Source organism: Mastigoproctus giganteus, chromosome 2 (assembly GCF_048544385.1).
Source record: "Mastigoproctus giganteus isolate SK-2022 chromosome 2, ASM4854438v1, whole genome shotgun sequence".
Classification (NCBI taxonomy): Eukaryota; Metazoa; Arthropoda; class Arachnida; order Uropygi; family Thelyphonidae; genus Mastigoproctus; species Mastigoproctus giganteus.
In genome coordinates this window covers 117,032,064-117,059,034 of record NC_143576.1, presented here as the reverse complement: position 1 = coordinate 117,059,034, position 26,971 = coordinate 117,032,064, and the positions used below count along the sequence as shown (strand labels likewise).

The 26,971-nt window shown below is 37.8% G+C and overlaps 1 protein-coding gene across 4 annotated transcripts in view; it reads left to right on the top strand.

The window, feature by feature from the left end:
- LOC150089519 (glucose transporter type 1-like) overlaps window positions 1–26,971 on the top strand; it is a 1,237,972-nt gene that overhangs the window by 1,134,436 nt on the left and 76,565 nt on the right. For all 4 annotated transcript variants that reach the window (XM_090368637.1, XM_090368634.1, XM_090368635.1 and 1 more), the window contains one exon: window positions 7,668–7,795. In XM_090368637.1, coding sequence (XP_090224763.1) covers window positions 7,668–7,795 — 128 coding nt within the window. The remainder of the gene's footprint in view (window positions 1–7,667; window positions 7,796–26,971) is intronic.

Here is a 26,971-nt window from a genome sequence, read left to right as displayed (position 1 = left end):
AGAGAAGGGCAACAAGATTAGTGAATGGAACAAATTGGTGCTCTTACGAAGAAAGGCTTAAATTTTGCAAATTACAGTGTCTGGAGACTAGGTACCAGTGAGGTGATCTGATAGAGGTGTATAAAGCCTTGAATGGTTTGAGAATGCTCAGTGCTGATGGGTTCCTCTTTCTCAGAATAATCACCTGAGAGGGCATAAATTCAAATTGAGGAAAGACAGATGTAGGATAGATGTGCAGAAATTTGCCTTTAGCCAGTGGGTGGGTGGTTGGTTGGTGGAACAGACTTCCATCCCTTGTCGTGGAAGTTGATAGCCTAAATGAGTTTAAGGCTCAGCTGGACAGGTATTTCGAACGAACAGAGGGGTGAAGTGGAAGTGGTTATTTTTTATTTATTTATTTTTTTTTTTTATTTTTTGGCTGATGCTGCATAAGCTTGCTTTCTTGCATCAAATGCCTCTACTAATGCTAATGCTAATGTTTGTTTCATTTGAATCTTGCCTGGATTATTATAGTTATAGAGTGAGTGGAAGGAAATTAAATTTTTTTTTTAATTATGGTAAATAGGTAGCTCTAAAGTTCGAATCAATTAGATTGGCATTAGTTGAATAATTTTGTTATATATTATAATTAACTTATAACTCCGGATCACTTGGGCATATATCTTTTGTATTTAGTTAAGGATATAACTAATTTAATGGGATCGTTACAGTATAACATAAAGTATATTCCGAAGTTATTAGCTCACGGTATAATGTAAAACTAGATAGCGTAATATGTATCACTGGATTAGGAATCTGTTAGCTTAATGTTGTATTGTCAATTAATTAATTAAATTTAGTAATGTTATTAATTTTCATTGTTAATCAATTAATTGTATTAAAAAGGAAATCATGCCCTAGACTGGAGCAGCAAAGCAACGGGCACAAAGTAGCAGGAGTCTGTGGCTCAGGGGAGAGCCAAAGGGGGCGATTCTCCAACACATCACAGCCTAAAAGAATGTGCAACTCATGAAAAGTTTGCAGTCTTTATACTTGGAACGGGAAATGATCTAGCCAAGGAGGAATGTCTTTGTGTGTGCTAGGTGCAGAGAGTGTCAAGAAATTAGGCAGCAACTCAGCAGTCTGATGGGTGTCTATGAGAATGTGAAGAGTAGGGTAGATCCTCTCAAAGGAATTAAAATGAGGGGTCCAGTCAAGCTCTCAATGCCAGTGCCCACTCTTGTACATCAGGCAACATAGCAGCAGTCTTCAAGGCAGAATGCATTGGTCCTAGAGGAGTTAGTTATTGTTGGTGACTCTATTGTCATGGAGATGGGAAATATATTGTGGTATGTCTTCCAGGGGCAAAAGTTGATAACGTTTTAGAGTAGATATCATCTTTTAAGGGTACATAAGGTGATATTGTTGTATGTGTTGGAACTAATGACATTAAGGTTAGAAGATCTGCAGATTTACTTAACAAGTACAGGTCAATGTCGAAAAAAAGTTGCAAGTTAGGGTTAAATTTGAAAGTGTCTGCAATTCTGCCAAGATATGATAGGAGGGAGTATATGTTAAGAGACTTCTCAATCAATTCAGCCCTGGAAGAATTGTGAAAGACTCGTGGGGTAGATTTTTTTAAGCATGGTCTGTGTATGCATATATACTTATATATATATTTGTATACCAATGCTAGGTGTATAGTAAATAAATTTGATGAATTTGAAGTGCTTGTCAAAACATCAAAGGCGGATATTATTAGTTGTACAAGTATGTGATATCACATGGATATGAGCAGTGCAGAATTGGAATCTGGGGAGTACAGTATGTATAGAAAGTAGGGAACAGGGGTTATGCTGGTAGTTAAGAAACACATAAAATCTAAAGAAGTGCATCCAGTTAACATGGGTGGACAGTGCAATGTTGAGTGAGTTTTGTGTGACATAAGCACTGGGAAAGCAAATATGAGAGTAGGCGTGTGTTATAGGCCTGAGTACAATGAACAATTGTACAAAGAAATAGAATATTTGTAGAAGAATAACAGAAATTTACTTCAATATGATATGCAGAAACATTTCTGTATGATACTCTCCAGAAATTAAAATGAATAAAAGATTAATGCAAAATGATTACAGTAAAAAATCAATTGTATACAATTCAAAAATTAATTAAAATTCAAAAACAATTTAAAAAATTGGCAAAGATAAATAAAGCCAACATGAGAACAACGAAAAAAGTCGGATAACTTTTGCAGAAAATTAGTTTCCTGATACGGCACTCTGGGGCTGCTCACTCGGTAAACAGATGATAGGTGTTATCGGTCTGGACAGGTAGGTGTGGAAAATGATGTGCTGATTGGTGCGTGAACACAACACACAATAACATCGGTTTAGTATCACTTTAGTGGCACTCAGAAACACTAATGATCACTTGCCGCAGTGGTAACTTGCCCTAATGAACGCTTTCCATAATGGTGAAAAAAGGTCAGGTTACCTCCGCTTGAACCCCTCCCAAAGTGTAGTGGGTAATCTAACCTTTAAAAATACAGTCATAAAAAAATAATTTTTTTTATGACTATTTTTATTTTCTTGTTCAATAATATGCCCTAATGGTGAAAAAAGGTTACCTCAAAAAAAGGTCAGTTTACCTCCACTTGAATCCCATGGGAGGTTGGACCCCTCCAAAAATGGAGGGGTAACCTAACCTTTTTTCTTTAGAATCATGGGTGGACTAGCACATAAATTGTTTAACAAAATATTAATTTTTTATTACTGTACTTTTATTTTTAAAGACACTCGTGCAGATATACACATATCATAACATAAATCAACACCTCAACAGCTATTCACTATATATTTACAGGTTGTTAAAATTAAAGTATCCCTATGTAGAAGGCTCTGGAGCGAGTTAAAAGGCCTGTACTGAAGATAAATTTGGACAACAGGTACAATAAAGAATGCACTCGCCATTTATTGGAAAAAAGAAATTAGTTACAAAATTTGTCACTGTATGGCACGTAACTATCTTAGTTACGATTATGCAAATAACTTAAGTTATTTGGATGATCATAAGTTATTGCTACAGTCCCACTACTCAGCTCTACTGTACTGTATAAAAGCAAAGCAAAGCAGTCTCTTCAAAATCATACAGTAGATGTTTGCCTGAACTACAGCAGCAATGCCAACAATGTTGCAGGAAAAGGTGCTATTAGTGAGGCTGTACTATCAGAACAGCAACAATGCAGCTGAGGCTGTCAGAGAATTCTGGCATCAGAAGCGCATAAGGTGTGGACCTATGACTGTTTGTGCTGTCTGCAAAATGATTGTGAAATTTGAAGCGACAGGACATCTTGGTGTTCAACCAGGTAGAGGTCGAAAACGAGTGGACTCCTCTCGTGTTGAAGATGTGGCTATGGCTGTCGTGGATTTATCAAGTCAATCTCCATGTGGTAGTGCAAGTGTGCCAGCTGTTTCTCTTGAAGCAGACATGCCGTATTCCACTGTAAGGCTAGTAATGCATCAGGTGTTGCAGTTGTTGTTATTTGGTTTTTTAGGAGTATTAGCAACTAAGGCCATATTGCTCCGGGGATATGCAGTTGTCATTCCCTGAATTTCTGCATAGTCCGTATTTGGTGGTCATGGGCTCGAACCCCGGTCTAATCAAGAAGCGTGTGCTACGCACTGCTGCTCCTGCCCACCTGGCTACGGAGTCGCCGGTGTTGCGGTACTATCCTTACAAGTTATACATGCTACAACAGATAAAGCACGGTGATACAGATATTCATTTCAGATACGCACTTCATTTTCTGTCGCGAATGGCAGTGGACATCACTTGGCCATGGAACATCCTTTGGAGTGATGAAGCCCACTTCTGCTTAAATAGGCAAGTGAATACGCACAACTGTTGCATTTGGGCAACAGAAAACCCTCAAGTTATCCAAGAGGTCCCATTGCATTCTCCAAAAGTGACAGTGTGGTGTGGATTTACAGCCACATTCAGATATTCACGATTGGGCCATATTTTTTTAACAGGTAACACCGACTGGACCCCGCACCTGTTCCATCACTGGACAGCAATATTATGAAACTTTGGCAAATTTCGCAATACCAGAGCTGCAACAACGTGGGTGCCTCGGGATACCATATTCTTGCAAGATGGTGCACCACCCCAAATCACCGTTGTGTCCAAAGATTGCTAAGGCAATACTTTACAGATGAACGGGTCATCAGCCATTGTTTCCAGACACCTTGGCCACCCCGATCACCAGACCTCACCCCCATGCAACTTCTGGTTGTGGGGTTTTTTGAAGAACCAGGTGTATCGCTGTTCAAGTGATTTGTATTTGCACAGCACCATATAGTGACAAATTTTGTAACTATTTTTTTTTTTTTTTTCCAATAAATGCCGAGCGCATTCTTTATTGTACCTGTTGTCCAAATTTCCCTTCAGTACGAGCCTTAGAACTCGCTCCAGAGCCCTCTACACAGGGTTACTTTAATTTAACAACCCTGTATATATATATATATATATATATATATATATATATATATATATATATATATAAAGAATCTCTCTTTCTTTCTTTTTTTCCTGTTATTTCCTACCTAACATTTAAGGTTAGCTCACAAAATATAAGGAAACCTTTCAATTATTTCGTAACCAAACCTAAGTCAACAATACAGTAAAAACACTCACGAACTCCAAAAATCTGCTTTTAATAATGAGAAAAAACATAATGAAGAACATAAAAATGAACAGAACGAAACTTTTATTAATTTAGTTTTCATCAAAAAATTAACCAACATTTTATTTTCCTTACAAATTTCTTCCATCTTTAAAAGATTCATAGCTACTATTACCTGCTTATCATTCATCACAAAACTATTATGCTCCATTCTTTACTCATAAATACACATTATAATGCCAACCAATGACTACACAGTAGCTTGTCATCTGTCGCACACACCACCAATCATTTCATCGTTTGTCACACCTACCTTTCAATCAATATATATCCTTCTCGATTTTGGCTCCAGACCAATAACACCTACCGTCTGTTTACCAAGCGAACAGCGCTAGAGTCCGGTGTCGGGAAACTAATTTTCCACGTAAGTTATCCAACGTTTCTTATCGTTCTCGTGTTGGCTTTCTTTACCTTGAAAAAAAAAATTTTTTTAATTGTGTGAGGGGAACAAATGGCTGCCTTAAGCCTTTCTCTTACCAAGAAATTTGCCTTTAGCCAGCAGGTGGTTAGTTCCTGGAACAAACTTCCATCTCTTGTTGTGGAAGTTGATAGCTTAAATAAATTGAAGGAAGAAGTGGACAAACTTTTGGAGCGAATGGATAGGTGAAATGGGAAGGGGTTCTTTTTTTTTTGCTGATGCTGTATGAGCTTGCTTTTATTTGCATCATATGCATCTACTAATGCTAATTCTAATGCTAACCTGTTGGCCATCTGAGTTAGCATACCAAGACACCTTCCAAAACCCTTTGAAAGTTACATATATGCCAGCATTTCATTAATGACAGCATGACCACCATTGAAAGACAGCTCCAATTTGCTTTAGCCAAAATAGAATCTTGGGACTTGATACAGTGGCTACTATCTAGATGAAAAGAAGTGCACTACTACTACTCACTTTTGCAAACAATGCTCATTCCATCCTGATCCTGATTTGCACATCAACAATGTGATAATTCCACTTTCTCATATTATTTGTTTCCTAGGTCTGGTACTAAATAACAAATTAAACTTTCAAACTTGTGATACTCATCTTTGAACCATTTTGCTTAAAGAAGTTAAATATATGTTGATGTGTATCATTCATGTCACAGGATGCTGATCGATATGCCCTATGACACATCTGTAGAGCTCTTGTTAGGTCATGCCTTGACTATGGATCTTCATTATATGACTCTGCAATAAACAGTACTTTACAATGATTAACACCCTTCAACACAGTGCTTTTAGAATTGCCTTGGGTGTCTTCAAAACTTCCTCAGTTCACAGTCTCTATATTGAAGCCCATGAACTTGCATTACACCTCTGAAGGAAACATAGCTTTTGTTGTATGCTGCAAAAATTCATAATCTTCCCTAACACCCTGATTGGAGATGCCTGTACAATATGGAATGGGATGCATTCTATATTTGCAAAAAAAAAATGAAAACCATATGGTGCCATTTAGGTTTAGGGATCTTGCTCAAGCTTGGAATATTGAACTAGGAAATATAATTCAGGAGAGTACACCACCAAACCCACCTTGGATGATTATTCCTGCAATTTTAAATCACTACTTTCAGCAGTGGGGAATGAACATCTTGTCCCCTTACAATATCAAGCTATTGCACAGAGCTCATTCTCATTCTAAACTGGACCTACAAAATCCATACTGATAGATTGTAAATAAATCCATACTTTTCCACTTTCACCACCTTACCCTCATTACCAGTAGCATGCAATATCTTCACTGCTGAACTCTGTGTCAGCGTTTCCAAAACTGTGCGCCACGGGATATTTTGAATTTTCAAGGGAAACACAGCGATACTCGACATGTGTTGTTCACTGCATGAACTACTAGCTTGAGTTAGTTCACAGTTTCAACATTACTTATTAAGTTGTTTGGACCTAACTACTTAATAAACAGAATCGTTAGGTATTTCTTTTGGCCTAGTGGTACTGTGAAAAAATTATTAACAGCATTACATATGCTGTAATATACACTGACTCTGTCATGCAGTCTCTGCCATAAGGAGCATTATTTTGTATGCAAATTTAAATTGAATTAGAATGTCTTCTCTATGTCAACTATGAGGGATGATCATTTAATTTGCAGACAGGTGCAAGATCTTATCCTAATTGTCACCATCTGAAACTTCTGTGGATTTCTCCTTCTCAAAAAACTTTCCCATGCACTTTACACACTTTTGCCACCATTGTACCCACACATTTAATGCTTCTTGCAAGCCATTTTTGAAAGACTGCAAAATGCTTACTTTGCGGCTCCGTGAACATTGTTGGCAGACGTGAAACGCTTGCCTTTCAGAGCTTTCTTCAGATGTAGAAACAGGAAGAAATCACACAGGGTTAAGTTCAGTGAATAAGGAGATGTCGCAGAACCTTGGCACCCATGGTAGTGATCACTGCCTGCACAATATGAGCAGCCAATGGGGCCTGGCATTGTCTTGATGGAAAAGCCACTTCACACTGGAAAGTTCGGTCACATAGGAATAGGACTGTCCTACAAAGACACTCATTACCACACATTTTATTCATCTCTTTAACTTTTTCTGATGCATTTAATCCCTTTCTGACACAATAACGAATCATATATCGCTGTTCAATTTGTATGTCTGACATTATACTTGCTTCAAAATGATCATCAGTGATGTGCTGTTAAAAAAACTCTTTGTGCAACACTGGCTCAACAGGTACTGGCATGTGCACACAGTCTGCTCAGTAGTGATCAGGGAGAGCAACTGTAGTGGCAGTTATGGAAAGTTTGTGTGATAAACATAAAACTTATATCAGTCCGCAAATTTAATGATCACCCCTCATAATTTGATGGAATTACTCATAAAAATTTATGAGCAATTCCTATCTACTACTTCTTCTCATGTGTATCTTCTTGTGAAAAACGAGTTAGAGCTTTCTTTAATTCTATATAATGATTACATTTTTCTTATAGGACCAATACCTTGGATGATTACGGCAGAACTGTTTTCGCAAGGTCCAAGGCCAGCAGCCATGAGTATAGCAGTGCTTTTAAACTGGTTTGCCAACTTTGTGGTTGGTCTTGTATTTCCACAAATGCAGGTAAATTATTGTCTTTATGTGTTGCATAGTGCACTCAAAAGTTACAATGCAAATTGTTTAATAAACAGGATTATGAAAATTCACTGTAATATAATTCAGTGTACAATTTGGTATACAGACTATTTTAGCATATAACAATGATATATGCGACTGCTGTTCTTTTACACTCTGAAAAAGTGCTAGGTTCAAATCTCATCAGAGTAGAAGGAATTTTTATAGCCTGTTTATTTATTTATTTATTATTATTATTTTTTTTTTCATATGTTATTGCTGAATTAGTTGATCTGGACAGGTGGGAGTGGAGGGGTATATCCTTCTCCCCAGAAATGTAAAGTTTTCATCCCACCAAACATCAAGCTGACCATGGAATACATTTACAGACACAGTACACTGACACTTCATTGTCTTAGTTACTTTTTATGGCCCTTATGAGAGGATGCTCCAGCAGTAGCTGTTTCGGGCTGGCGTTTTTCTTCTGTTGTAAGCATTGTACATACTGCTCTGGGTTAGATACTTTTACATGAGTATCTTGAGTTTTCTTGAGTATCTCTCTCTTTGTTTATTTTATGACCTGCATTATGGGATCCCAAACATGAAACGTTATCAAAACCTTTAGTATTATAAATGGATTGAGGAATGGGAAGCCAGAAGAAACTTACTGATATTTAGATTAATAATGACACTGAATTTCAGCAAGTTATAATTTTTAAGAAGGAAAAGAAACAGAATGTGAAGAAAAATTAGTTCAGTGAGTTTTTTGGAATTAAACCGTGAATGGATATTGTCAGTTTATGCATATATTTGGCCTAGTTTAGGAAAGAGATGTGCAATCTGTCAGTATAGTTAGTAACCTCAGTTTCATACAGTTCTTGTCTCTTTTTGATGATTAACATTTCTCTTTCTCTGTACCCACAGAACAGAAATTTTATAAATTTCTGTGGGTATGTTGTTTTAGCATGAGGTGTATAAAGCATGACTGGCTTTTGCAAAAAGCCAGTCACGGAAACATAAGAAATGCAGAATTTCACATGGGGGAGTATGATGTGTACAGGAAGGACAAAAACTGTCAAATGTATCTATTAACAAATCCATGCCGTAATTGCCTTATAGCTAGAACAGTCTGGTATAGAGCACTGATAAACAATTTTGTGCTGATGTGCATACCATTAAAACTATTTTTGATTAGTTTTAATAGTTAAACATATTTTTTAATTGAAACAGTGGAATCAACAGATTAAGTAACAGTAACTCCATTATTTCCCCTGGCACAGAAGTCAATCTTACAGGTTTGTCATTACCCACTTCATCCTTTGAAACCATGCTTGTGAATAGGAAAAAACATTTGCACATATCCAATCTATAGAGACTTCCCTTCAATCCAAAGACACTCTCAGTATTAAACTAAAGGTTTGACTACCTGTTAAAAGAAGTAGAAAAACAGGTAGTCAAACCTTTAGTTATAATATTGAGTGTCTTTGGATTGAAGGGAAGTCTCTATTGTTGGATATGTGCAAATATTTTGCGTATTCAGAGACCACAACAAAAACAACCACAAAAACTGCTGTTAAACAGATCCCGGATGCCACTGTGTGCCCTGCAAAAAATTTAAGAAAGAAGAGGGTAAATGTGGCCACATGGAATGTAAAAAGTTTAAAAGAAGGCAAGTTGGATATGGTCATTGATGAAATAGATAGGTATAAAATCGACATTTTAGGAGCAACCAAAGTCATATGGATAGGACAAGGTCATTTTAAAACTGGAATTGGGTTTTTGGTTGTTTTTTCTGGAATTCACCAAGTAAAAGAACACAGTGTCACTGTCATTTTGAATAAGGAATGTTCAAAGTCCCTTCTTGGATACAATTCTATTAATAGTAGAATGATGATGATTAGACTTCAGAGCCAGCCAGTAAATCTCACAGTTTTAGTTGCATATGCACCAACAGTCAACATCCACAGATGAAGATATGGATGTTTATTATGAAAATCTCCAGTCAGACCTTGATCTGATCCCAAAAAAAGGATGTTTTGATACTTATGGGTGATTTTAATGCAAAAGTAGGCAAGACAGTTTCTTCTAGTCCGGAATGTGGTAGGTTTGGTCTTGGCAATAGAAATGAACGGGGTGAAAGTTTAATTGAATTTTGTCACCTGAACGATCTTGTCATATGTAACACCTGCTTTCAGCAGCACTCGCGAAGGCTCTACACATGGAAATCTCCTGATCATAAAACAAGGAATAAGATTGATTATATCCTTATGCAGCAAAGGTGGCGTTCCAGTGTAATCACAGAAAAAACACTTCCCGGAGCAGATTGTGGCAGTGATCATCAGCTACTCCACATCGTTCTCAAGCTGAACTGAAAAAGATCATGAATAAGGTTTTCCCTAGACGATTGAATGTAGAAAATATTCCAAACGATTATGTGCTTGAAACGCAATCGTTTTCAAGCTCTATTAGAACATGACGATATGCTGCCTGAGGAAATGTGGGAAAATACAAAAAGCATTATTAAGGATTCAGCAAATAGACACATTAGAGAAAGATCAAAGATCAGGAAGCCTTGGATTACAGAAGCCACTTTTAAACTTATTGAACAGAGAAGAACTGCAAAAGCCCAGGGTGTACAAGGAAACAAAGAGTATCAGGAACTAAGCAAAGTCATCAAGCGCTGTTTAAGCCAGGACAAACAGGATTATATTAATCGAAAGCGTAAAGAATCGAATATCACAACAAACAAAACAACACTAAAAAGATGTATGATGTTATTAAGTCCTTAAGACAAAATTTCCGACCAAAACTTAATGTAATTAAGGACTCCAAAGGGGAAATTTTAACACAGGAGAACACAATCAAAGGAAGGGGGGAAGAATACTGTGAGCAGCTCTTCCGAGCACCTGCAGGTGCTCAGAAGAGCCACTAATGATCTGCCACCCCCTTTTCAAGAGTGCAATCTTGAACCAGTTCCACTGAAGGAAGAAGTCAAAAAAGCCATCAGAGAACTAACGTGTGGCAAGTCACCTGGAATTGACAAAATCCCAGCAGAATTGATTAAAGCTACAGGTATGAAAGGCGTCAAGTTTTTTCATAAAATGATTGTAAATATTTGGGAAATGGGACAGTGGCCATCAGATTGGAAGAAACCAATTTTCATCCCCTTACCAAAAAAAGGAGATCTGAAAATTTGCTCAAATTACAGGACTATTAGCCTAAATTTCTCACGCTAGCAAGATTCTTCTTAAAATCATATTGAACAGAATCTCAAGAAAACTTGAAGAAGAAATGCCATAAGACCAAGCAGGTTTTAGAAGGGGTAGAGGAACCAGAGATCAGATCTTAAGCCTACGGCTGATTATAGAAAAATGCAAAGAATTCAATGTTCCAGTCGTTTTGTGTTTTATAGATTATGCAAAAGCATTTGATTGTGTTCAACATGAGAAATTATGGGAAATGTCTCCAAACAGGCCAACGAGGTTGGGAAAATTCATGTTGAAATATTTATGCTTCACACCAACCAATTTAAATAAAATAAAATGTAAGTTTATTTACAATTAAAATACAATATACTATGACAGAAATGGAAGTTAAAATAAAAGCATTAAAATCTTTAAAATAACTGAACGAAGTAAAACTAATAAAAACAGATGTATTTACAATAAATATAAAATGACTGTGACTGAAGTTTAAATAATAAAATAGTAATAAAAGCACTAAAAACTGTAGCTTTCGGAGACGACAGACTCCTTTCTCAACAGTGTGCTTCTGTTGTACCACAACGTCCTTAAATAGCAGGCCCACGGCACTTGTCGCATGGTTACACAGGAATATGGTTGGAATTTCCCACTTGCTTGCTGGAACCAGAAATGGCTCGGGAGCGCCCCAATAAAAACCGATCATCTCGTTCAAGAACGACGGCTTCAAGGAGGAGATGTATGTGAACACTCCTATCCCTGTTAATAGTGTTACCGCTAGCTGCCCCAATGTGCAGGCTTGAGAGCCTGCGCATTGGGGCGGCTAGCGGTAACACTACTAACAGGGACAGGGGTGTTCACGTACATCATTCTTGAACGAGATGATCGGTTTTTATTGACGTGCTCCCGAGCCATTTCCGGTTCCAGCACGCAGGTGAGAAATGACAACCATATTCCTGTGGAACCATGTGACGAGTGCCGCGGGCCTCCTATTTAAGGACGTTGTCGTACAACAGAAGCACACTGTTGAGAAAGGAGTCTGTCATCTCTGAAAGCTACAGTTTTTAGCACTTTTCTTACTATTTTATTATTTTAACTTCAGTCACAGTTATTTTATATTTATTGTAAATACATCTGTTTTTATTAGTTTTACTTCAGTTATTTTAAAGATTTTAACGCTTTTATTTTAACTTCCATATTTTAATTGTAAATAAACTTACATTTTATTTTATTTAAATTGGTTGGTGTGAAGCATAAATATTTCAACAATTATGGGAAATGATGACTTTTATAGATTTCCCAATCCACATAATTCAGCTGATTAAGCTACTGTATCAAGAACAGGAAAGAACTGTGAGAACGAACATGGGAAACACGGACTTTCTTCACAATAGGTAACGGTGTCAGACAGGGCTGTATTTTGTCAGGTCACCTTTTCAATCTTTATGCCGAAGATATCATGCGTGAAGCTTTGGAAGATTTAAAGAGTGGCATCAAAATTGGAGGACTGAAGATAAACAACCTTCATTATGCAGATGATACTGTGCTAATTTGTAATTCTAAGGATCATCTTAAAGAAACTCTGAGGAGAGTATGTGAAGCAACTAAGAAAAAAGGATTGTTTCTGAATGTGTGTAAAACTAAAATTATGGTGATTGGTGATAATCTTGATTCCAGTAAAGTGAAGGTTAATGGCAAGATATCGAAGAAGTTGATGAATTTGATTACTTAGGGTCAAGAATAAATAAAAATAGTGACTGCTCAAACGATGTAAAGAGACAACAGGCAATTGCTAAAACGTGGTCGCTGATCTGATAAAATTATGGAGAGATTATGATCTGCCCCTAAAGACAACACTGAGAATCATTGATTTGTTCATTTTTCCAGTTGCCACTTATGGATGTGAAGGATGGAATCTGAAAAGAGTTGACAGGAAGAAAATTGAGGCATTTGAAATGTGGTGTTACAGGAGAATACTGTGTATTTCTTACTTGGATCGAAGAACAAATGAGTAGGTATTGAATAAAATTGGCAGGCCTAAAATTCTTCTTCATAGCATCAACAAAAGAAAACTCAAGTTTTTTGGTCATATAGTAAGAAGGGAAAACTTTCTGTTGAAGAATATAATGGAAGGAAAACCGAGGGGAAGAGGTGCAGAGGAAGACCTGCAACTAGATAAAAGGATGGGATCAGTGAACTTCTGGGCATGACACTTTGCAATGCTGCATATAGCACACGATTGATGCAGTTGAACAGAGTTCGTTGGTGGCCACAACAGCTCCTCAGGGAGCTATGTGACTGGAAGGAAGGAAGCATGGTTTTAAAGGATGAAGTGGGTAATGACAAACCTGTAAAATTGACTTCTGTGCCAGGGAATTAACTGCATAAATTCCATCAGCCCCGGATTCTTTATTCACTCTTAGCTACAGAAATTTATCTTTTAGCTTACTCTCAGTATCCTAAAATTATTTAAATTCTCAATCAGTATTAGATTTCCAGCATTCCCATCTCTAAAAATTCTTTGCAAAATATTTATGTAGTTTGTCAGCAGCCTCTTTTAGGGCTTCCGCAATCCGTCGTCTCTGTTTTCTAGGAACTCTAGTACTGAATCAAACAAATTGTAAAATCGATTCAGACAAATACCTTTTGAAAGCCAACTAACTTCTGTGTGAAGCAGCAAATGATTGAAATCTTCATCATTTTCACTACAAAGTTGGCTAAACAATTTGTTGGCTAAACACTCAATGAATTGCTTCTAATCTTGTTGACTGCTCTAATAATGTAATGGAGCGACGTATGCAGGCGTTCACTTAAATTCTTTGCAACCAAATGTTGAAGATGAAGAACACAATTTATAGCAAGTACATTTGGTACTGCCTGTTTCAAATGTGCTATGAAACCCTTGTGGCGCCTTGTCATTGCTGGAGCACCATCAGTAGCAGCAGACAAAATATTACGAATAGGAATGTCTTTCTCTTGAAAAAACTTATTCATGGTATTAAATATAGATTCTCCCTTTGTATCTGCTTCCAAATTTTTAGAAAATAATAATTCTTGACAAACGTTTTCTTCTTTTATGAATCATACATGTGATAAGAGTAGTGCTTCATTATTTGGGAGAGTTGATTCATCGAGTTAAATGGAAAATTGGCATGTCTTCAGATAATCGCACAATGATTTTTCAATGGCTTCAGCCATTTCATCAATAGCCGAACGTAGTGTATAGTGTTACTTGTATGGTGCCAAAGACCCTAGCAGCACTAGGTCTCCCAGAGAACATATACAAGGAATTCCAGAAAGCTGCAATCCCAAATACCTGTAGGATAGTCAGAGTTCCTGGATCTACAGTAACACGACACATTACAGCCACTCTGTGCACTTGGTATAATACCCGTCACAGGGTGGATCCACCCAATCAGTAATAAGTAATCAATACCCAATCAATCCTTAGTAAGAACAACAATACTATTAATAATAAAGCACTGTGTCCCAGTCCATAATCCAATCATTGATTTAATAATCTGTAGAGGTGACATCACATATTTTGTGAAGTATTGCACTGAGTGGGATAAAAGGTTTAGAAATCACTTGTAGATGATGATGACACTATGGGAACGTTGCATTATACAGCCTCAGCAGCAATGTGACTCTACATAACAGCCTAGCAGCAATAAGTACACAGAGAACAGATATATACAAATACACTGAGTTAGATAAATGGCTCAAACTTCACTTGATTGATAATGACACTGTGGTAACGTTGCATTATATGGCTCCTGAGCCACAAGAGCTATGTGACCCTTCATGACAGCAAAGGGCTCCCATAGAACACATACATACATACATACATATACACTGAGTTGAATAAAAGGTTCAGATTTCATTTGATTGTTGGCCCCGGGTGCCAAGTGTTATAGTGATCAAGCGATTCTCGGTGATTTCTAGAGCGTTTTTCTCGAAGCTGCAGTTTTTGTTCATTTATAAAAGTTTTCTTACGTTCTCATTAAATAATAGTAAACGTAGTCTTATGATCTGTAACTGAGTTTCAGAAAGGCAAATCACCTTTCTTTTTTCCATTTAACTAATATACTAACTTTTATACTGCTTGGTCACTCTAGCGGCACTGCTCCTGCCTCCCTGTGGTGGGATAAGTAATCTGGGAAAAGAAATCCACTCTCCCAGGGCTGAAAGGAGCAAAGATGGATAACAATACATTTCCACCTTTAGAGCCTTCGAGCTCAAAACTAGCGACAAAACACACTGATGATGACTTTTCCCAACCCAAGAGGTTGAAAACAAATCCTCAAGAGGAGATACCAGCATTCCTCATACTGCACTCTACATCAGACCAGCCTTTGAGTAAATTGTCCCCATTCTTTGTGCAAAAGTGCTTAGAGGCTGTTGCAGGTTCACCAAAATCAGTAAGGCAACTCCAGTCTGGAGATCTTCTGGTAGAGACCATGAAATCCCAGCATTCTGCAAAGTTATTAAATCTGACAACTTTCAGCGGATATCCAATAAAAGTCACTCCCCGTGCCACCCTAAATTCCTCTAAGGGAGTAATTGCAGAATGGGATTTCTTAATCGTATCAGAGGAGGAAAGAGTCAAAGAGCTATGAGAACAAAGAGTCATCCAAGCCAGGAGAATCATGACTCGTAAAGATGGTACTCTTGTTCCAACAAGGAGCATAATCCTCACTTTTAGCTCTCCCATCTTACCAACATCTGTCAAAGCAGGCTGTCTCCATTGCCGTGTCCGACCTTAGATCCCAAACCCAATCAGGTGCTATAAGTCCCAAAAATATGAACACTCTCAGACTGCATGTAGAGGTGAGGCAATATGTCCTAACTGCGGATCAAAGGAGCACAATCAATCCGATTGCAATGCTACCACTCCTCATTGCCCAAATTGTAAAGGTAATCATCCAGCTTTCTCCAAAATATGTGAACTATGGAAGCAAGGGAAAAAAAAATACAGAAATATAAAGTGGAGAAAAAAGTCACTTATTCAGAGGCGAGAAGAGAAATAATCAAAATGGAGCCAAAGTGTACGTATGCCACAGCTTCTAAACAGGTCCAATCAGTAAGTATCCAAACAGATATTACAGTTTCTCCTAATACACTATCGTGAATTGGGCACGATCCATGCTCACTTCTCCCAAACAGTGTCCTTCACAATAAACAACTGAACAAGCTAAACACGTCACAGGGTATCGTGAGTCACACGGAAATAGCAGATGGCGATTTACGGGTGAGTCATGATTTAATCCGTTGTGGAACCTGTGGAATGTTTTCCAAGGTCGACCTGGTGACTAATCCTACCTCACCTGGGGATTCTTTTCTTTGTGATCGATGTAAGGAGTGCACCGATCTTAAATTACAATTTGGTGCACTGATGGAACAATTTGAGTCCCTGAATAAACGAGTGCTTGCCCTCGAAAATAATGCTTCTGGGAGCTCGTCAGGGACTCAAAACTCCAGCAATCTACCAAGTGATGCACACCCGATTCGAGCCTCAAAACAGAAAAACCAAGTGCAAACTACCCTGGTTAGAAAGGACATTGTTTTATTAGGAGACTCCATTGTCAGGGAAACGGGGAATATTTTTTGTAATAAAGATAGGTGGAGCAGAACCAGGGTATGTCTGCCAGGAGCAACTATTGATGATGTCACCAACAGACTGTCAGATTTTAAAGGGGGTAAAGAAAATATTATTATTCATGTGGGGACAAACGATATTAAACGTACACGATCTGACGATTTGTTGGAAAAATACAGGACCATGCTGAGGAAATGTCGCGAGCTAGGCCATAATGTCTATGTGTCTGCAATTCTGCCCAGACACGATAGGAGGGATTATATGTTAAGAGCCTTGTGGATTAACTCAAGACTTGAAGGAATCTGCAAGGCTTTAGGGGGTAAATTTCTATCAGCATGGCCCACACTTGTAGGTAGAAGGAATTTGTTTTGTAGAGACGGGATACACTTAAACAAAGGTGGTGCAAAAGTTTTTGCCAGTATTATTGAGGATACCTTAAAGGCTCAGGGAAACTGCTAGTTAGGGGGGATGTGGGTAATACTGACACGCGTTTATCTGATAATATTGGTCAATGTAACTCTTGCACATACCTTAAGAGTTCTTATCTGTTACCCCAACTGGACGTATTATCTAGATGTTCTGGGGGCAAAGACGTTTCACGTGAGCAGGTAGCTAATATCAGGGAAGAGAGCCTAAAAAACTTCAAGGGTTGTGTTAGGGTTGTTAAATATACAAGAACAGTAAATCTTAATTGTTTATACAGTAACGTTAGAAGTGTCGTCAATAAAATGAGCGAATTCGAACTGCTGGTTAAAACAAGTAACGCGGACATAATAGGGCTTACAGAGACGTGGTGCCACCCGGAAATTGGGGATGATGAGTTTCAGTACGGCTTGTATAATGTATTTAGGAAGGATAGAGTAGATAGAAGGGGTGGTGGGGTAATGCTTCTTATCAGAAGCAGCCTGAGTGCGACGATAGCTTTCCCAGATTCAGACATTTCACATGCTAGTATAGAGTCTGTATGGTGTGAGATAGTTGGAAACAAAGGTACAATGCGAGTAGGCGTAATCTACAGACCAGGTGATTGTGAAGACTATGACAAAAGCCTCTACATGCAAATGGAATGGGCAAGTAAGCGTCAATGCCTTATTATGGGTGATTTCAATTTGCCTCTAATTGATTGGAGTAAATGGGAAGGAAACTCGACATGGGGAACAAAATTTTTAAATCAACTAGATGACTGTTATTTGTATCAACATGTCAGGGAAAGTACTAGAGAAAAGAATATCCTAGACCTCATCATCACACATGAATCAGATGACATAACAGGGCTGACAGTAGAGGAACCAGTAGCAGGAAGTGATCACGGAGTTCTACGGTGGATGATGACGAGAGAGGTGGCAAAAGTAAAAGGCAAAGGAATGGGTTTTAATTTCAGAAAAGGAAATTACGATGCCTTAAGGTACTACATGGCCTCTATTAACTGGGTAGATATCGCGCAGAGAATGAATACAATTGAACTGTGGTACGCTTTTAAAACATTAATCACAGATGCCTTGAATGCGTATATACCATTAAAAAAATACTCCACGAGAAGGGTTCCAAGTTGGATGAATAGTGAAGTTGCCACATTACTTGAGCAGAAAAAGGTGGCATGGAAAGGTTACAGAGCAATAAAAAGTACTGAAGCCTATAACAGCTACAAGGTGATATGTAATAGAGCCACAGAAAAGGTTCGACAGGCAAAGGCAATTTATGAGAAATCACCAGCAAACAGAGCAAAGAGGGGGGATAAAGAATTCTTCACATATATAAATGCAAAGAAGAGCAGGACAAACCAGATCGGACCTTTACGTAAGGGAAAGGGGATAGTAATAAATACACCAGCTGCCGTTGCAGATGAACTCAACAGTTATTTTGCATCGATATTTACAAATGAAAAGCCTTTTGTGGCAATGGGAAATTGTGGGAGCGAAGTTAAAAAATATGTAATTAATGATATTGAAATTTCGCAAGATTATTTAATGAAAAAACTTTCAAGCCTACAGACTAGTAAGGCTCCTGGAGTTGATGGAATATACCCTATAATCTTGAGAGAGGCGGCAAGTGAGTGCATTGAACCACTGAGGCTGGTTATGCGAGCATCACTAGACTCTGGGGAGATTCCCTTGGATTGGAAAAGTGCAAATGTGTCTCCCATACATAAGGGTGGCTCTAAAAGTGAAGTGGGAAATTATCGACCTGTCAGTCTGACTTCAGTAGTAGGGAAAATCATGGAGGCATTGATCAAGGGTGGAATTCAGGATCATTTGGATCGAATTGAAATTCTCAAGGATACTCAGCATGGTTTTGTAAAGGGAAAATCATGTTTAACAAATCTGGTTCGCTATTTCGAAAGGGTCACTCACGAGCTGGATTTAGGGAATAATTTCGACATTGTTTATTTAGATTTCAGCAAAGCTTTTGACTCAGTCCCACATGAGCGGTTGCTTTATAAGCTGGAACAGGTTGGAATCACTGGGAAAATCCTTAGATGGATAGAAGGATGGCTTCAGGGCAGGAGGCAGAGGGTTGTGATAAATGGCTATTCCTCAGATTGGGTTGATGTAAGAAGTGGGGTTCCCCAAGGATCAGTATTAGGACCACTGTTGTTTTTAATTTTCATAAACGACATTGATGAAGGGATAGAGGGCGTGATGTCTAAATTTGCAGATGATGTTAAAATTGGTAGAGTAGTTAATGATCACTGTCAAGCTGAGCTTCTTCAGAGAGACCTAGATAGACTTCAAGAATGGTCAGAAAAATGGCAGCTGTGCTCTAATCCAACAAAGTGTAAGGTATTACACCTGGGAAACAGTAATCCCAAAATAACTTATTCACTTGGTGGAGCTCAACTAAACCCAGTACTGGAGGAAAGGGACTTGGGTGTTACGATACGGTCAGACATGAAATTCTCTGAGCATTGTAAACAGGTTGCAAGGAAGGCCCATGGTGTCCTATCGATGATCTATCGAACTTTTGCAAGTAGAGATAGGGACGTGATAATCCCATTATATAAGGCCTATGTTAGACCACACTTGGAATACTGTGTTCAAGTATGGAGACCGCACCTAAAGAAAGACATCGAGCTTCTTGAAAGGGTGCAAAGAAGGGTAACTCGCCTGGTGAGATCGGCAAAAGGGCGTCCTTATGAAGAAAGACTTCGAATATGTGGGTTGCAGAGTTTGGAAACTAGACACCTTAGAGGAGATTTGATTGAGGTGTTTAAGGCTCTGAGAGGCATCAGTAAAATGAATGAGGACAAAATTTTCAAGATTATAAATGATGCTAGAACTAGGGGACATAAATTCAAGTTACGCGGGGAAATGTTTAGATTGGACTGCAGGAAGTTTTATTTTAGCCAGCGAGTTATAAATTACTGGAATAAGTTGCCTTCATGGGTGGTAGAGGCCGACAGTTTGGGGAAATTCAAAGGTCATCTGGATAGTACTTTCGGGTAAGGGAAGCGCATAGGATGATAGGATTAATTTCCTTTTTATTTAATTTTTAATTTCATTTTATTATTTTTATTTATTTATTAATTATTATTATTTATTTATTTAATTTTTGTTTTTATCATTGTTTTGTTCGGATTTTTTTTTTTTTTTTTGGCTGGTGCAGCATAAGCCATAGGCTTTCTTGCACCATACGGCCGTTACTAATACTAATACTAATACTAAGCCAGCAATACTCCAATCTCCATTCCAGCTGATGCGTCTTCAGCAATAAAACCAAAAGCTACAGAAACCCCAATGGTGCAACCACGGATTTCAACGGAAATGGATATGGAATAATTCAGATGATGGAATTTTAGAACTTCATGCAACTGATGAGATCGATACATCCTTTCTTTCATAAGAAAGACAAAGTAAAAATAGAGAGGTATAAACAAGCTACAACCAAAAAGCAGTCTGAAACAAAAACAACTAACAAGAATGCATAATGGAAAGAATCCTTCAGTGGAATTGTAGAGGCTTTCGTAATGCAAAACACGACTTGCATGATCTCATCAACCGCTATGAACCAGCAGGTATATTCCTACAAGAAACCTATTTAAATCCACAAGTGTGTCCTACCATTAAAAATTATACCATGTTCAGAAGAGATAGGAGTATCGACTCACCAGCCCGTGGAGGCGTGGCTGTTCTTGTTAGAAATAATATTCCATCCAAACCTGTTGCTCTTCAGACTCCTTTTGAGGTAGTGGCAATGCACGCAGAAATTGGCATGGCTATTACAATAGCATCTATATATATTCCTCCAAATTCCTCATTCTCCTCAGAAAATCTAGAAAATCTAATAGACCAGCTACCACCTCCTTTCTATTTGCTCAGAAACTTCAATGCTCATCATTCACTGTGGGGATCTCCAACAATCGACAAAAGAGGTAAACTAATAGAAACTCTTCTCGATGTTTGTCAACTTACCCTTTTGAAAAATCTGGTGAGCCTACCTATATTCATTTTTCTACAGGATCCATGAGTGCAGTAGACCTTTCAATCTGCTCTCCCTCCATATGTACTAATACAGAGTGGTCTGTTCTTGAAAATCCACTAAATAGTGATCATCTACCAATTCTCTGCAAGCTGCAAACACGGGTAACTCCCCTTTTCCGGGTCACTCCAAATGGAAATTTCCTGGGGCACACTGGAATGAATACGCTTCAAATGTTCAGTTAGATGATGAAATAATCCAACTCCAGCCCATAGATTATGTCACACAACATATAACTAATCAAATATTACAAGCTGCCAACTCTACAATACCAAAGTCCTTGCCTGGGAAATGCAAACACGGTAATTACTGGTGGAATCCGGATTGGACATACACTAAACGGGAAAAAAATAGGGCTTGGAATTTGTTTTGCAAAATCCCCACAACCAGTAACCTAATTAGTTTTAAAAGAATGAAAGCCAAGTTCCGCCAAATAAGAAGGAAAGCAAAAAAAGAAGCATGGATTAGCTTTTCCTCTAGTATAAACAAGGACACAGATATCAGACTCATCTGGAAGAAAATACAAACACTTGATTGCAAATATGTGCAGTCCCCGGCTTCAATATTAAACTGGAAAGGAAAGGAGTTGTCCTCTCCAGCAGAAATTGCAAATGCCTTAGCCGAATCATTTGCCAGAATATCAGGTGTATCCACCTACAACCCAATCTTTCAGCAAATTAAAGAATCATCAGAGCAGCATAAGATCAATTTCTCTACTAGTTTCACACCCATACAACCAGCCATTTACATTAACAGAACTTTTAGGGGTGCTCAATAAAACATCCAGTAGTGCTGCTGGTCCAGATGGGATCTACTACGTCATGATAAGCCAACTAAACAACAGAACAAAAAGGGCATTGTTAAAATATTACAATCGAATATTTCTAGAAAATAGTTTCCCAAACTCCTGGCATCACTCAATTATACTAGCCTTTCCAAAGCCAGGAAAGGATCGCAGCTTTCCGCATAATTACAGGCCAATTTCACTGACCAGCTGTTTAGGCAAAGTCCTGGAAAAAATGGTTCACGGGTGGCTAACGTGGTTCCTGGAAACAAACAACTTGCTAAATAGAAATCAGTATGAGTTTCGAAAGAACCAGCCCACGTTAGATGTAATGATAAAAGATGTTGTCCCCTTCATAAGGGGACAACATCTGGTCATGATCAATCTCGATATTGAGAAAGCCTTTGATAACACCTGGCGATATGGTGTACTTCAAGATCTTCATTCTTTTGGCTTCAGAGGTCATTTACCCCACTTTATACAAAACTTCCTATGCCACAGAACATTTCAGGTTAGATCCATGAACAATTTATCCAAATCATTTGAACAAGAGGAGGGTGTTCCTCAGGGGTCCATTCTTAGTCCGACATTATTTGCAATAAGAATTACAAACATGACACAGGATGTACTGAATAGAGTAGAATCGTATATGTTCACTGATGACCTCATTGTTTTCTGTCAATCCCAAACCATGAACACCATTGAAAGACAACTTCAAATTTCCCTCGCCAAAATCGAATCATGGGCATTGTGGAATGGCTATTCCCTATCAGAAAAGAAATCTAGTGCGATTCATTTTTGTAAAACATGCAAACTTCACCCAGATCCAGAAATATTTTTAAAAAACAACCTGATTCCTGTCACTAACAATTTTCGTCTGTTGGGATTATATTTAAGATAATAAACTTAATTTTGCCTCCCATATTGCTTTCCTTCGAACTACATGTCTTAAAAAACCGAACATCCTAAGAGCATTCTCTGCTATGTCCTGGGGTTCTGACAGAAGCTCTCTCCTTCATCGCTATAGAGCTTTAATAATATCATGATTAGATTATGGATCACTTGTCTATGACTCCACTAGGAAAAGTTCACTATTACGTCTGAATACCATACAGCATAGTGCTCTTAGGATAGCTGTGGGAGCTTTCAGAAAATCTCCAGTCTACAGCCTGTATATTGAGGCAAATAAACCCCCTTTGCATCTCAGGAGAAAATCCTTATTGTGTAATTATGCAGCAAAAATTAAAAGCATACCATCCCACCCCAGCTGGCAATACCTGTTTGATCCTCAATATGCTGAATTATATCACAATAAGCCTAATGAAAACTGCCCCGCAGGGATTCGACCGCAAGAACTCATGATTAGTTGGGATATTAAATTTCAGAACATATTCCAAGACCTTGCTACTCCTGAAACTCCCTGGACTGAATTCTCACCTCTCTGCAACAGTTTCTTTTTAAAATGGGAAAAATTCTCTCTGGAAAATATCAACAGCTCCATAAAACTCATTCATTGGAAAACTCAGATAAAATACCTATCTATACTGATGGCTCCAAAACAGATGCAGCCATTGGTGCTGCAGCAGTTTCTTCCACCTTCTCAGTTGCTGCATCTCTTCCTACAGAATGCAGTATTTATACTGCAGAATTATTTGCAATAAAACTATCTCTAGATAGAATACACAACAGCTGTATAAAGCAATCTCTGATATACACAGACTCCTTAAGTGCAATCACTGCCATTCAATCTACCATGTCGCCCTTTCATCCGATTCTTAAAGAGATACGGTCTAAGTTATTTTATTGTCAAAAAGCCAACCAGAAGGTTACCTTCTGCTGGATACCTGGTCATGTAGGCATTCCAGGTAATGAACAAGCGGACGCCACCACTAAACACCCTGACTCAGGCTCTTCCAGGCAACTAAAAGTGCCCTACACCGAATACAAATCCATTATTGAAACATCATGTAGGAAGCAATGGTCTGACCTCTGGAAAGCTCAAATAAATAATAAACTGCTGCAGATAAAAAAAGAGCCAAAACTGTGGACATCTGGTATCAGGAAAAGCAGGCGACGAGAAGTAATTCTAGCAAGGCTCCGCATCGGTCATTCACATCCAACTCATCTGTATTTGCTTATGGGAGAGAACCCTCCTCAGTGTTTCTTTTGCCAGTTGCAGCTAACAATAAATCATATTGTCATTGAATGTCCCCAACTTTCAACTACCAGAAAATCAAGCTTTACCTCCCTATCCCACTTGAAGGAACCGATAATCTACCATGTCGTAATCTACCTTATTGCAGATTTTGGCAATGACGCAAATTTGGAGAAACTGTTTACTTATTTGAAACAGATAAATCTTTATAATAGCCTGTGATCACAATAACATGAGAAATTTGTATAAGCAAATATTGAATATGGCCCAAGAGGCCCTTGTGCCAAAAACCCAAATACAACAACAACAACAACTTGATTGTTAATGACAATGTGGAAACATTGCATAGCTCCTCAGACTCCAGAGAGTAATGTGACCCAACCTAACAGCAATAGGGCTCCTAGAGAACACACACAAACATATACACTGAGTTAGATAAAAAGTTGACTTCACTTGATTGTTAATGACACTGGGAACATTGCATTATATAGTTTCTCAGATAGAAGAGCAATGTGACCCTACACAAGAACCTAGCAGCAATATGTTCACAGAGAACACACATACATATACACAGAGTTGGATAAATGGTTCAGGCTTCACTTGGTGGATGATGACACTGTTGGAACATTGTATTATACAGCTCGTTAGCCACAACAGCAATGTGACCCTAGATAACAGCAATAGGAATCCCAGAGAAAACTTACATACACATGCTGACTTTCCACAACTAAAGCCATATTGATTTTGATATTGAAAAAATTGAAAAGTTGTTTATGCACTACTGCATTAAATAGTTTAGAAAGGCTTTTTTGCTGGGAAATAGTCTGAAATCTTATACAGACCACTTGTCACCTTTTTTGAATACCAGAAGTATGTTAACCTGATTGAAATGCTTTGGGTAAATGCCCAATCTCAGTTATAAGTTGCAAATATGAAGCATGATAGAATTAAGAGTAGTGACAGACTTTTTACAAAATACAGTTGGTGAGTCACCTGGGTCTTTTGTATTGTCATTTTTCAGATAGTATGAATCAGAGCTGTAATACTCAATATGTTCTACGTTGATAATAATATTAGTAAATTAATAAGAGGAGTATACCTCAATATAGTACGTGGAACACTTCCGTATGATACCCTCCAGAAATTAAAACGGAAAAAAAAAAAAACGAAAAAATCGACAACTTACCGATACATTAAAGTAAAATATAAATAATTAAAGTAAAATATAAATAATTAAATAATCAATTTAACACAATTCAAAATCAATTAAAATTCAAATTAACGCAATTAAAAGAATCTAACGAAAATATTCAAAACGATTTTCCTTCCTGAAGCTGACAATGCTTTTCGACCGACTGTCGTGATCACAGGAATGAAAATTACCGAATCAGGCTAAACCTGCAACTTAAATAGTGATTATGTGTCTTCGCGCATGCGCGTAAAGGTCCACGCATCGGAGATCAAATATGGCCGCCGAACATTAACAGAATTCTCGTGTAATTTAATTTCAACGGTTTCTGCAATTAATAGTCGCGTATAATTACGTTGAACGTTAAGTATTTTGGCCTCGTTAAATAAAAAAGTATGTTTTTCGTTAATGGCATGAAATGCTAATTCTGATGCTGCTGAACGAGAAGCACGAACTGAGGCTTCGTGTTGATTTACACGGATATTAAGAGAAAACCGCGTCGAACCCTGATAAGACGAGTCGCAATCACCGCAAGAAATGTTGTATACTAGATCATTAATTTGTGTTGCGAACGCCGAAAGAACCGAGCGATTGTTCAGTATAGTGTGTAACTTCCGTATAGGCCTAGCTATAATCTTAAATTCGGTATCTTTAAAGAATCTGTTAAGCTGTTTGTGCCACTGTTCAACATATGGGACAGAAATAAAGTATTTTTTGATATTACTATTGTTGATTGGTGCAGTATTTTGTATCCTATCCTTAGCTTGTACCCTAATTCGATTTATTGTGTTAATGGGATAACCCCTGTTCAAGAATCTGCTAGTTAATATTTGTATTTCTGAGTCTAAAGCAGAATCCGTCGTTGAATATTTATAGGCATTTAGAAATTGATTAAAGATAATCGATCTTTTGTAGGTGAACGGGTGGTAGCTATTATAATGTAGAAGCATACCGGTGTTTGTGGGTTTTCGATAGATGCTAAATTGTATTTTGTTCGAGTCCCGGATAAGCGTGAAATTTAGAAAGTTTAATGACTTAGTATCCGTATCTTCCCTTTCCAATGTAAATTTGAGTCTAGAATGAATATTATTAAACGAATGTAAAATGTCTTGGATAGTACTACTATCGGTAATAACTAGAACATCGTCTAAATACCTCCCATAGTATGTGATACGGGGACGAAAAGGTGTCAAATGTATCTGCTCAATCGTTGAGAGATAGATCTCTGACATTAAGCCACTCAGGCTCAAACCCATTGGTAATCCAAAAATTTGTTTGTACACCTTGTCTCGAAAGGTGATGTAGTTAGCCTCAACTAATAGTTTAATTAAGTGAAAAATCTCCTTTATAGGCAGCTTCGTATAATTAATCGGTGTCGAGTTTTTATTTAACATATCCCAAATAATATCTAATGTGTATTCAACGTTTACATTCGTATATAATGAGGTAACATCTAATGAGAATAAATTGTCATTGTCGCCGAGTCTACAGTCTTTAAGATTATTAAATAATGTATCGTAATTCTTAATCCCAAATTGTATAACCTGTCTAAAAGGTTTTATAATGCTATATACATGTGTGGCTAAGGCTGAAAATGCCGAGTTCCTGTAGGAAACAATAGGTCGAATCGGAAATCCAGGCTTGTGTAATTTTACCTGACCAAAAAGTGCAGGAATATTGTATGTTCTGGACTTCAATTCCTTCAACTGAACCATAGTAATGTAGTCGTTTTTACGATATGTGGTTAACGTTTTATTGTATTGATTTACCAAATTGGTAAAC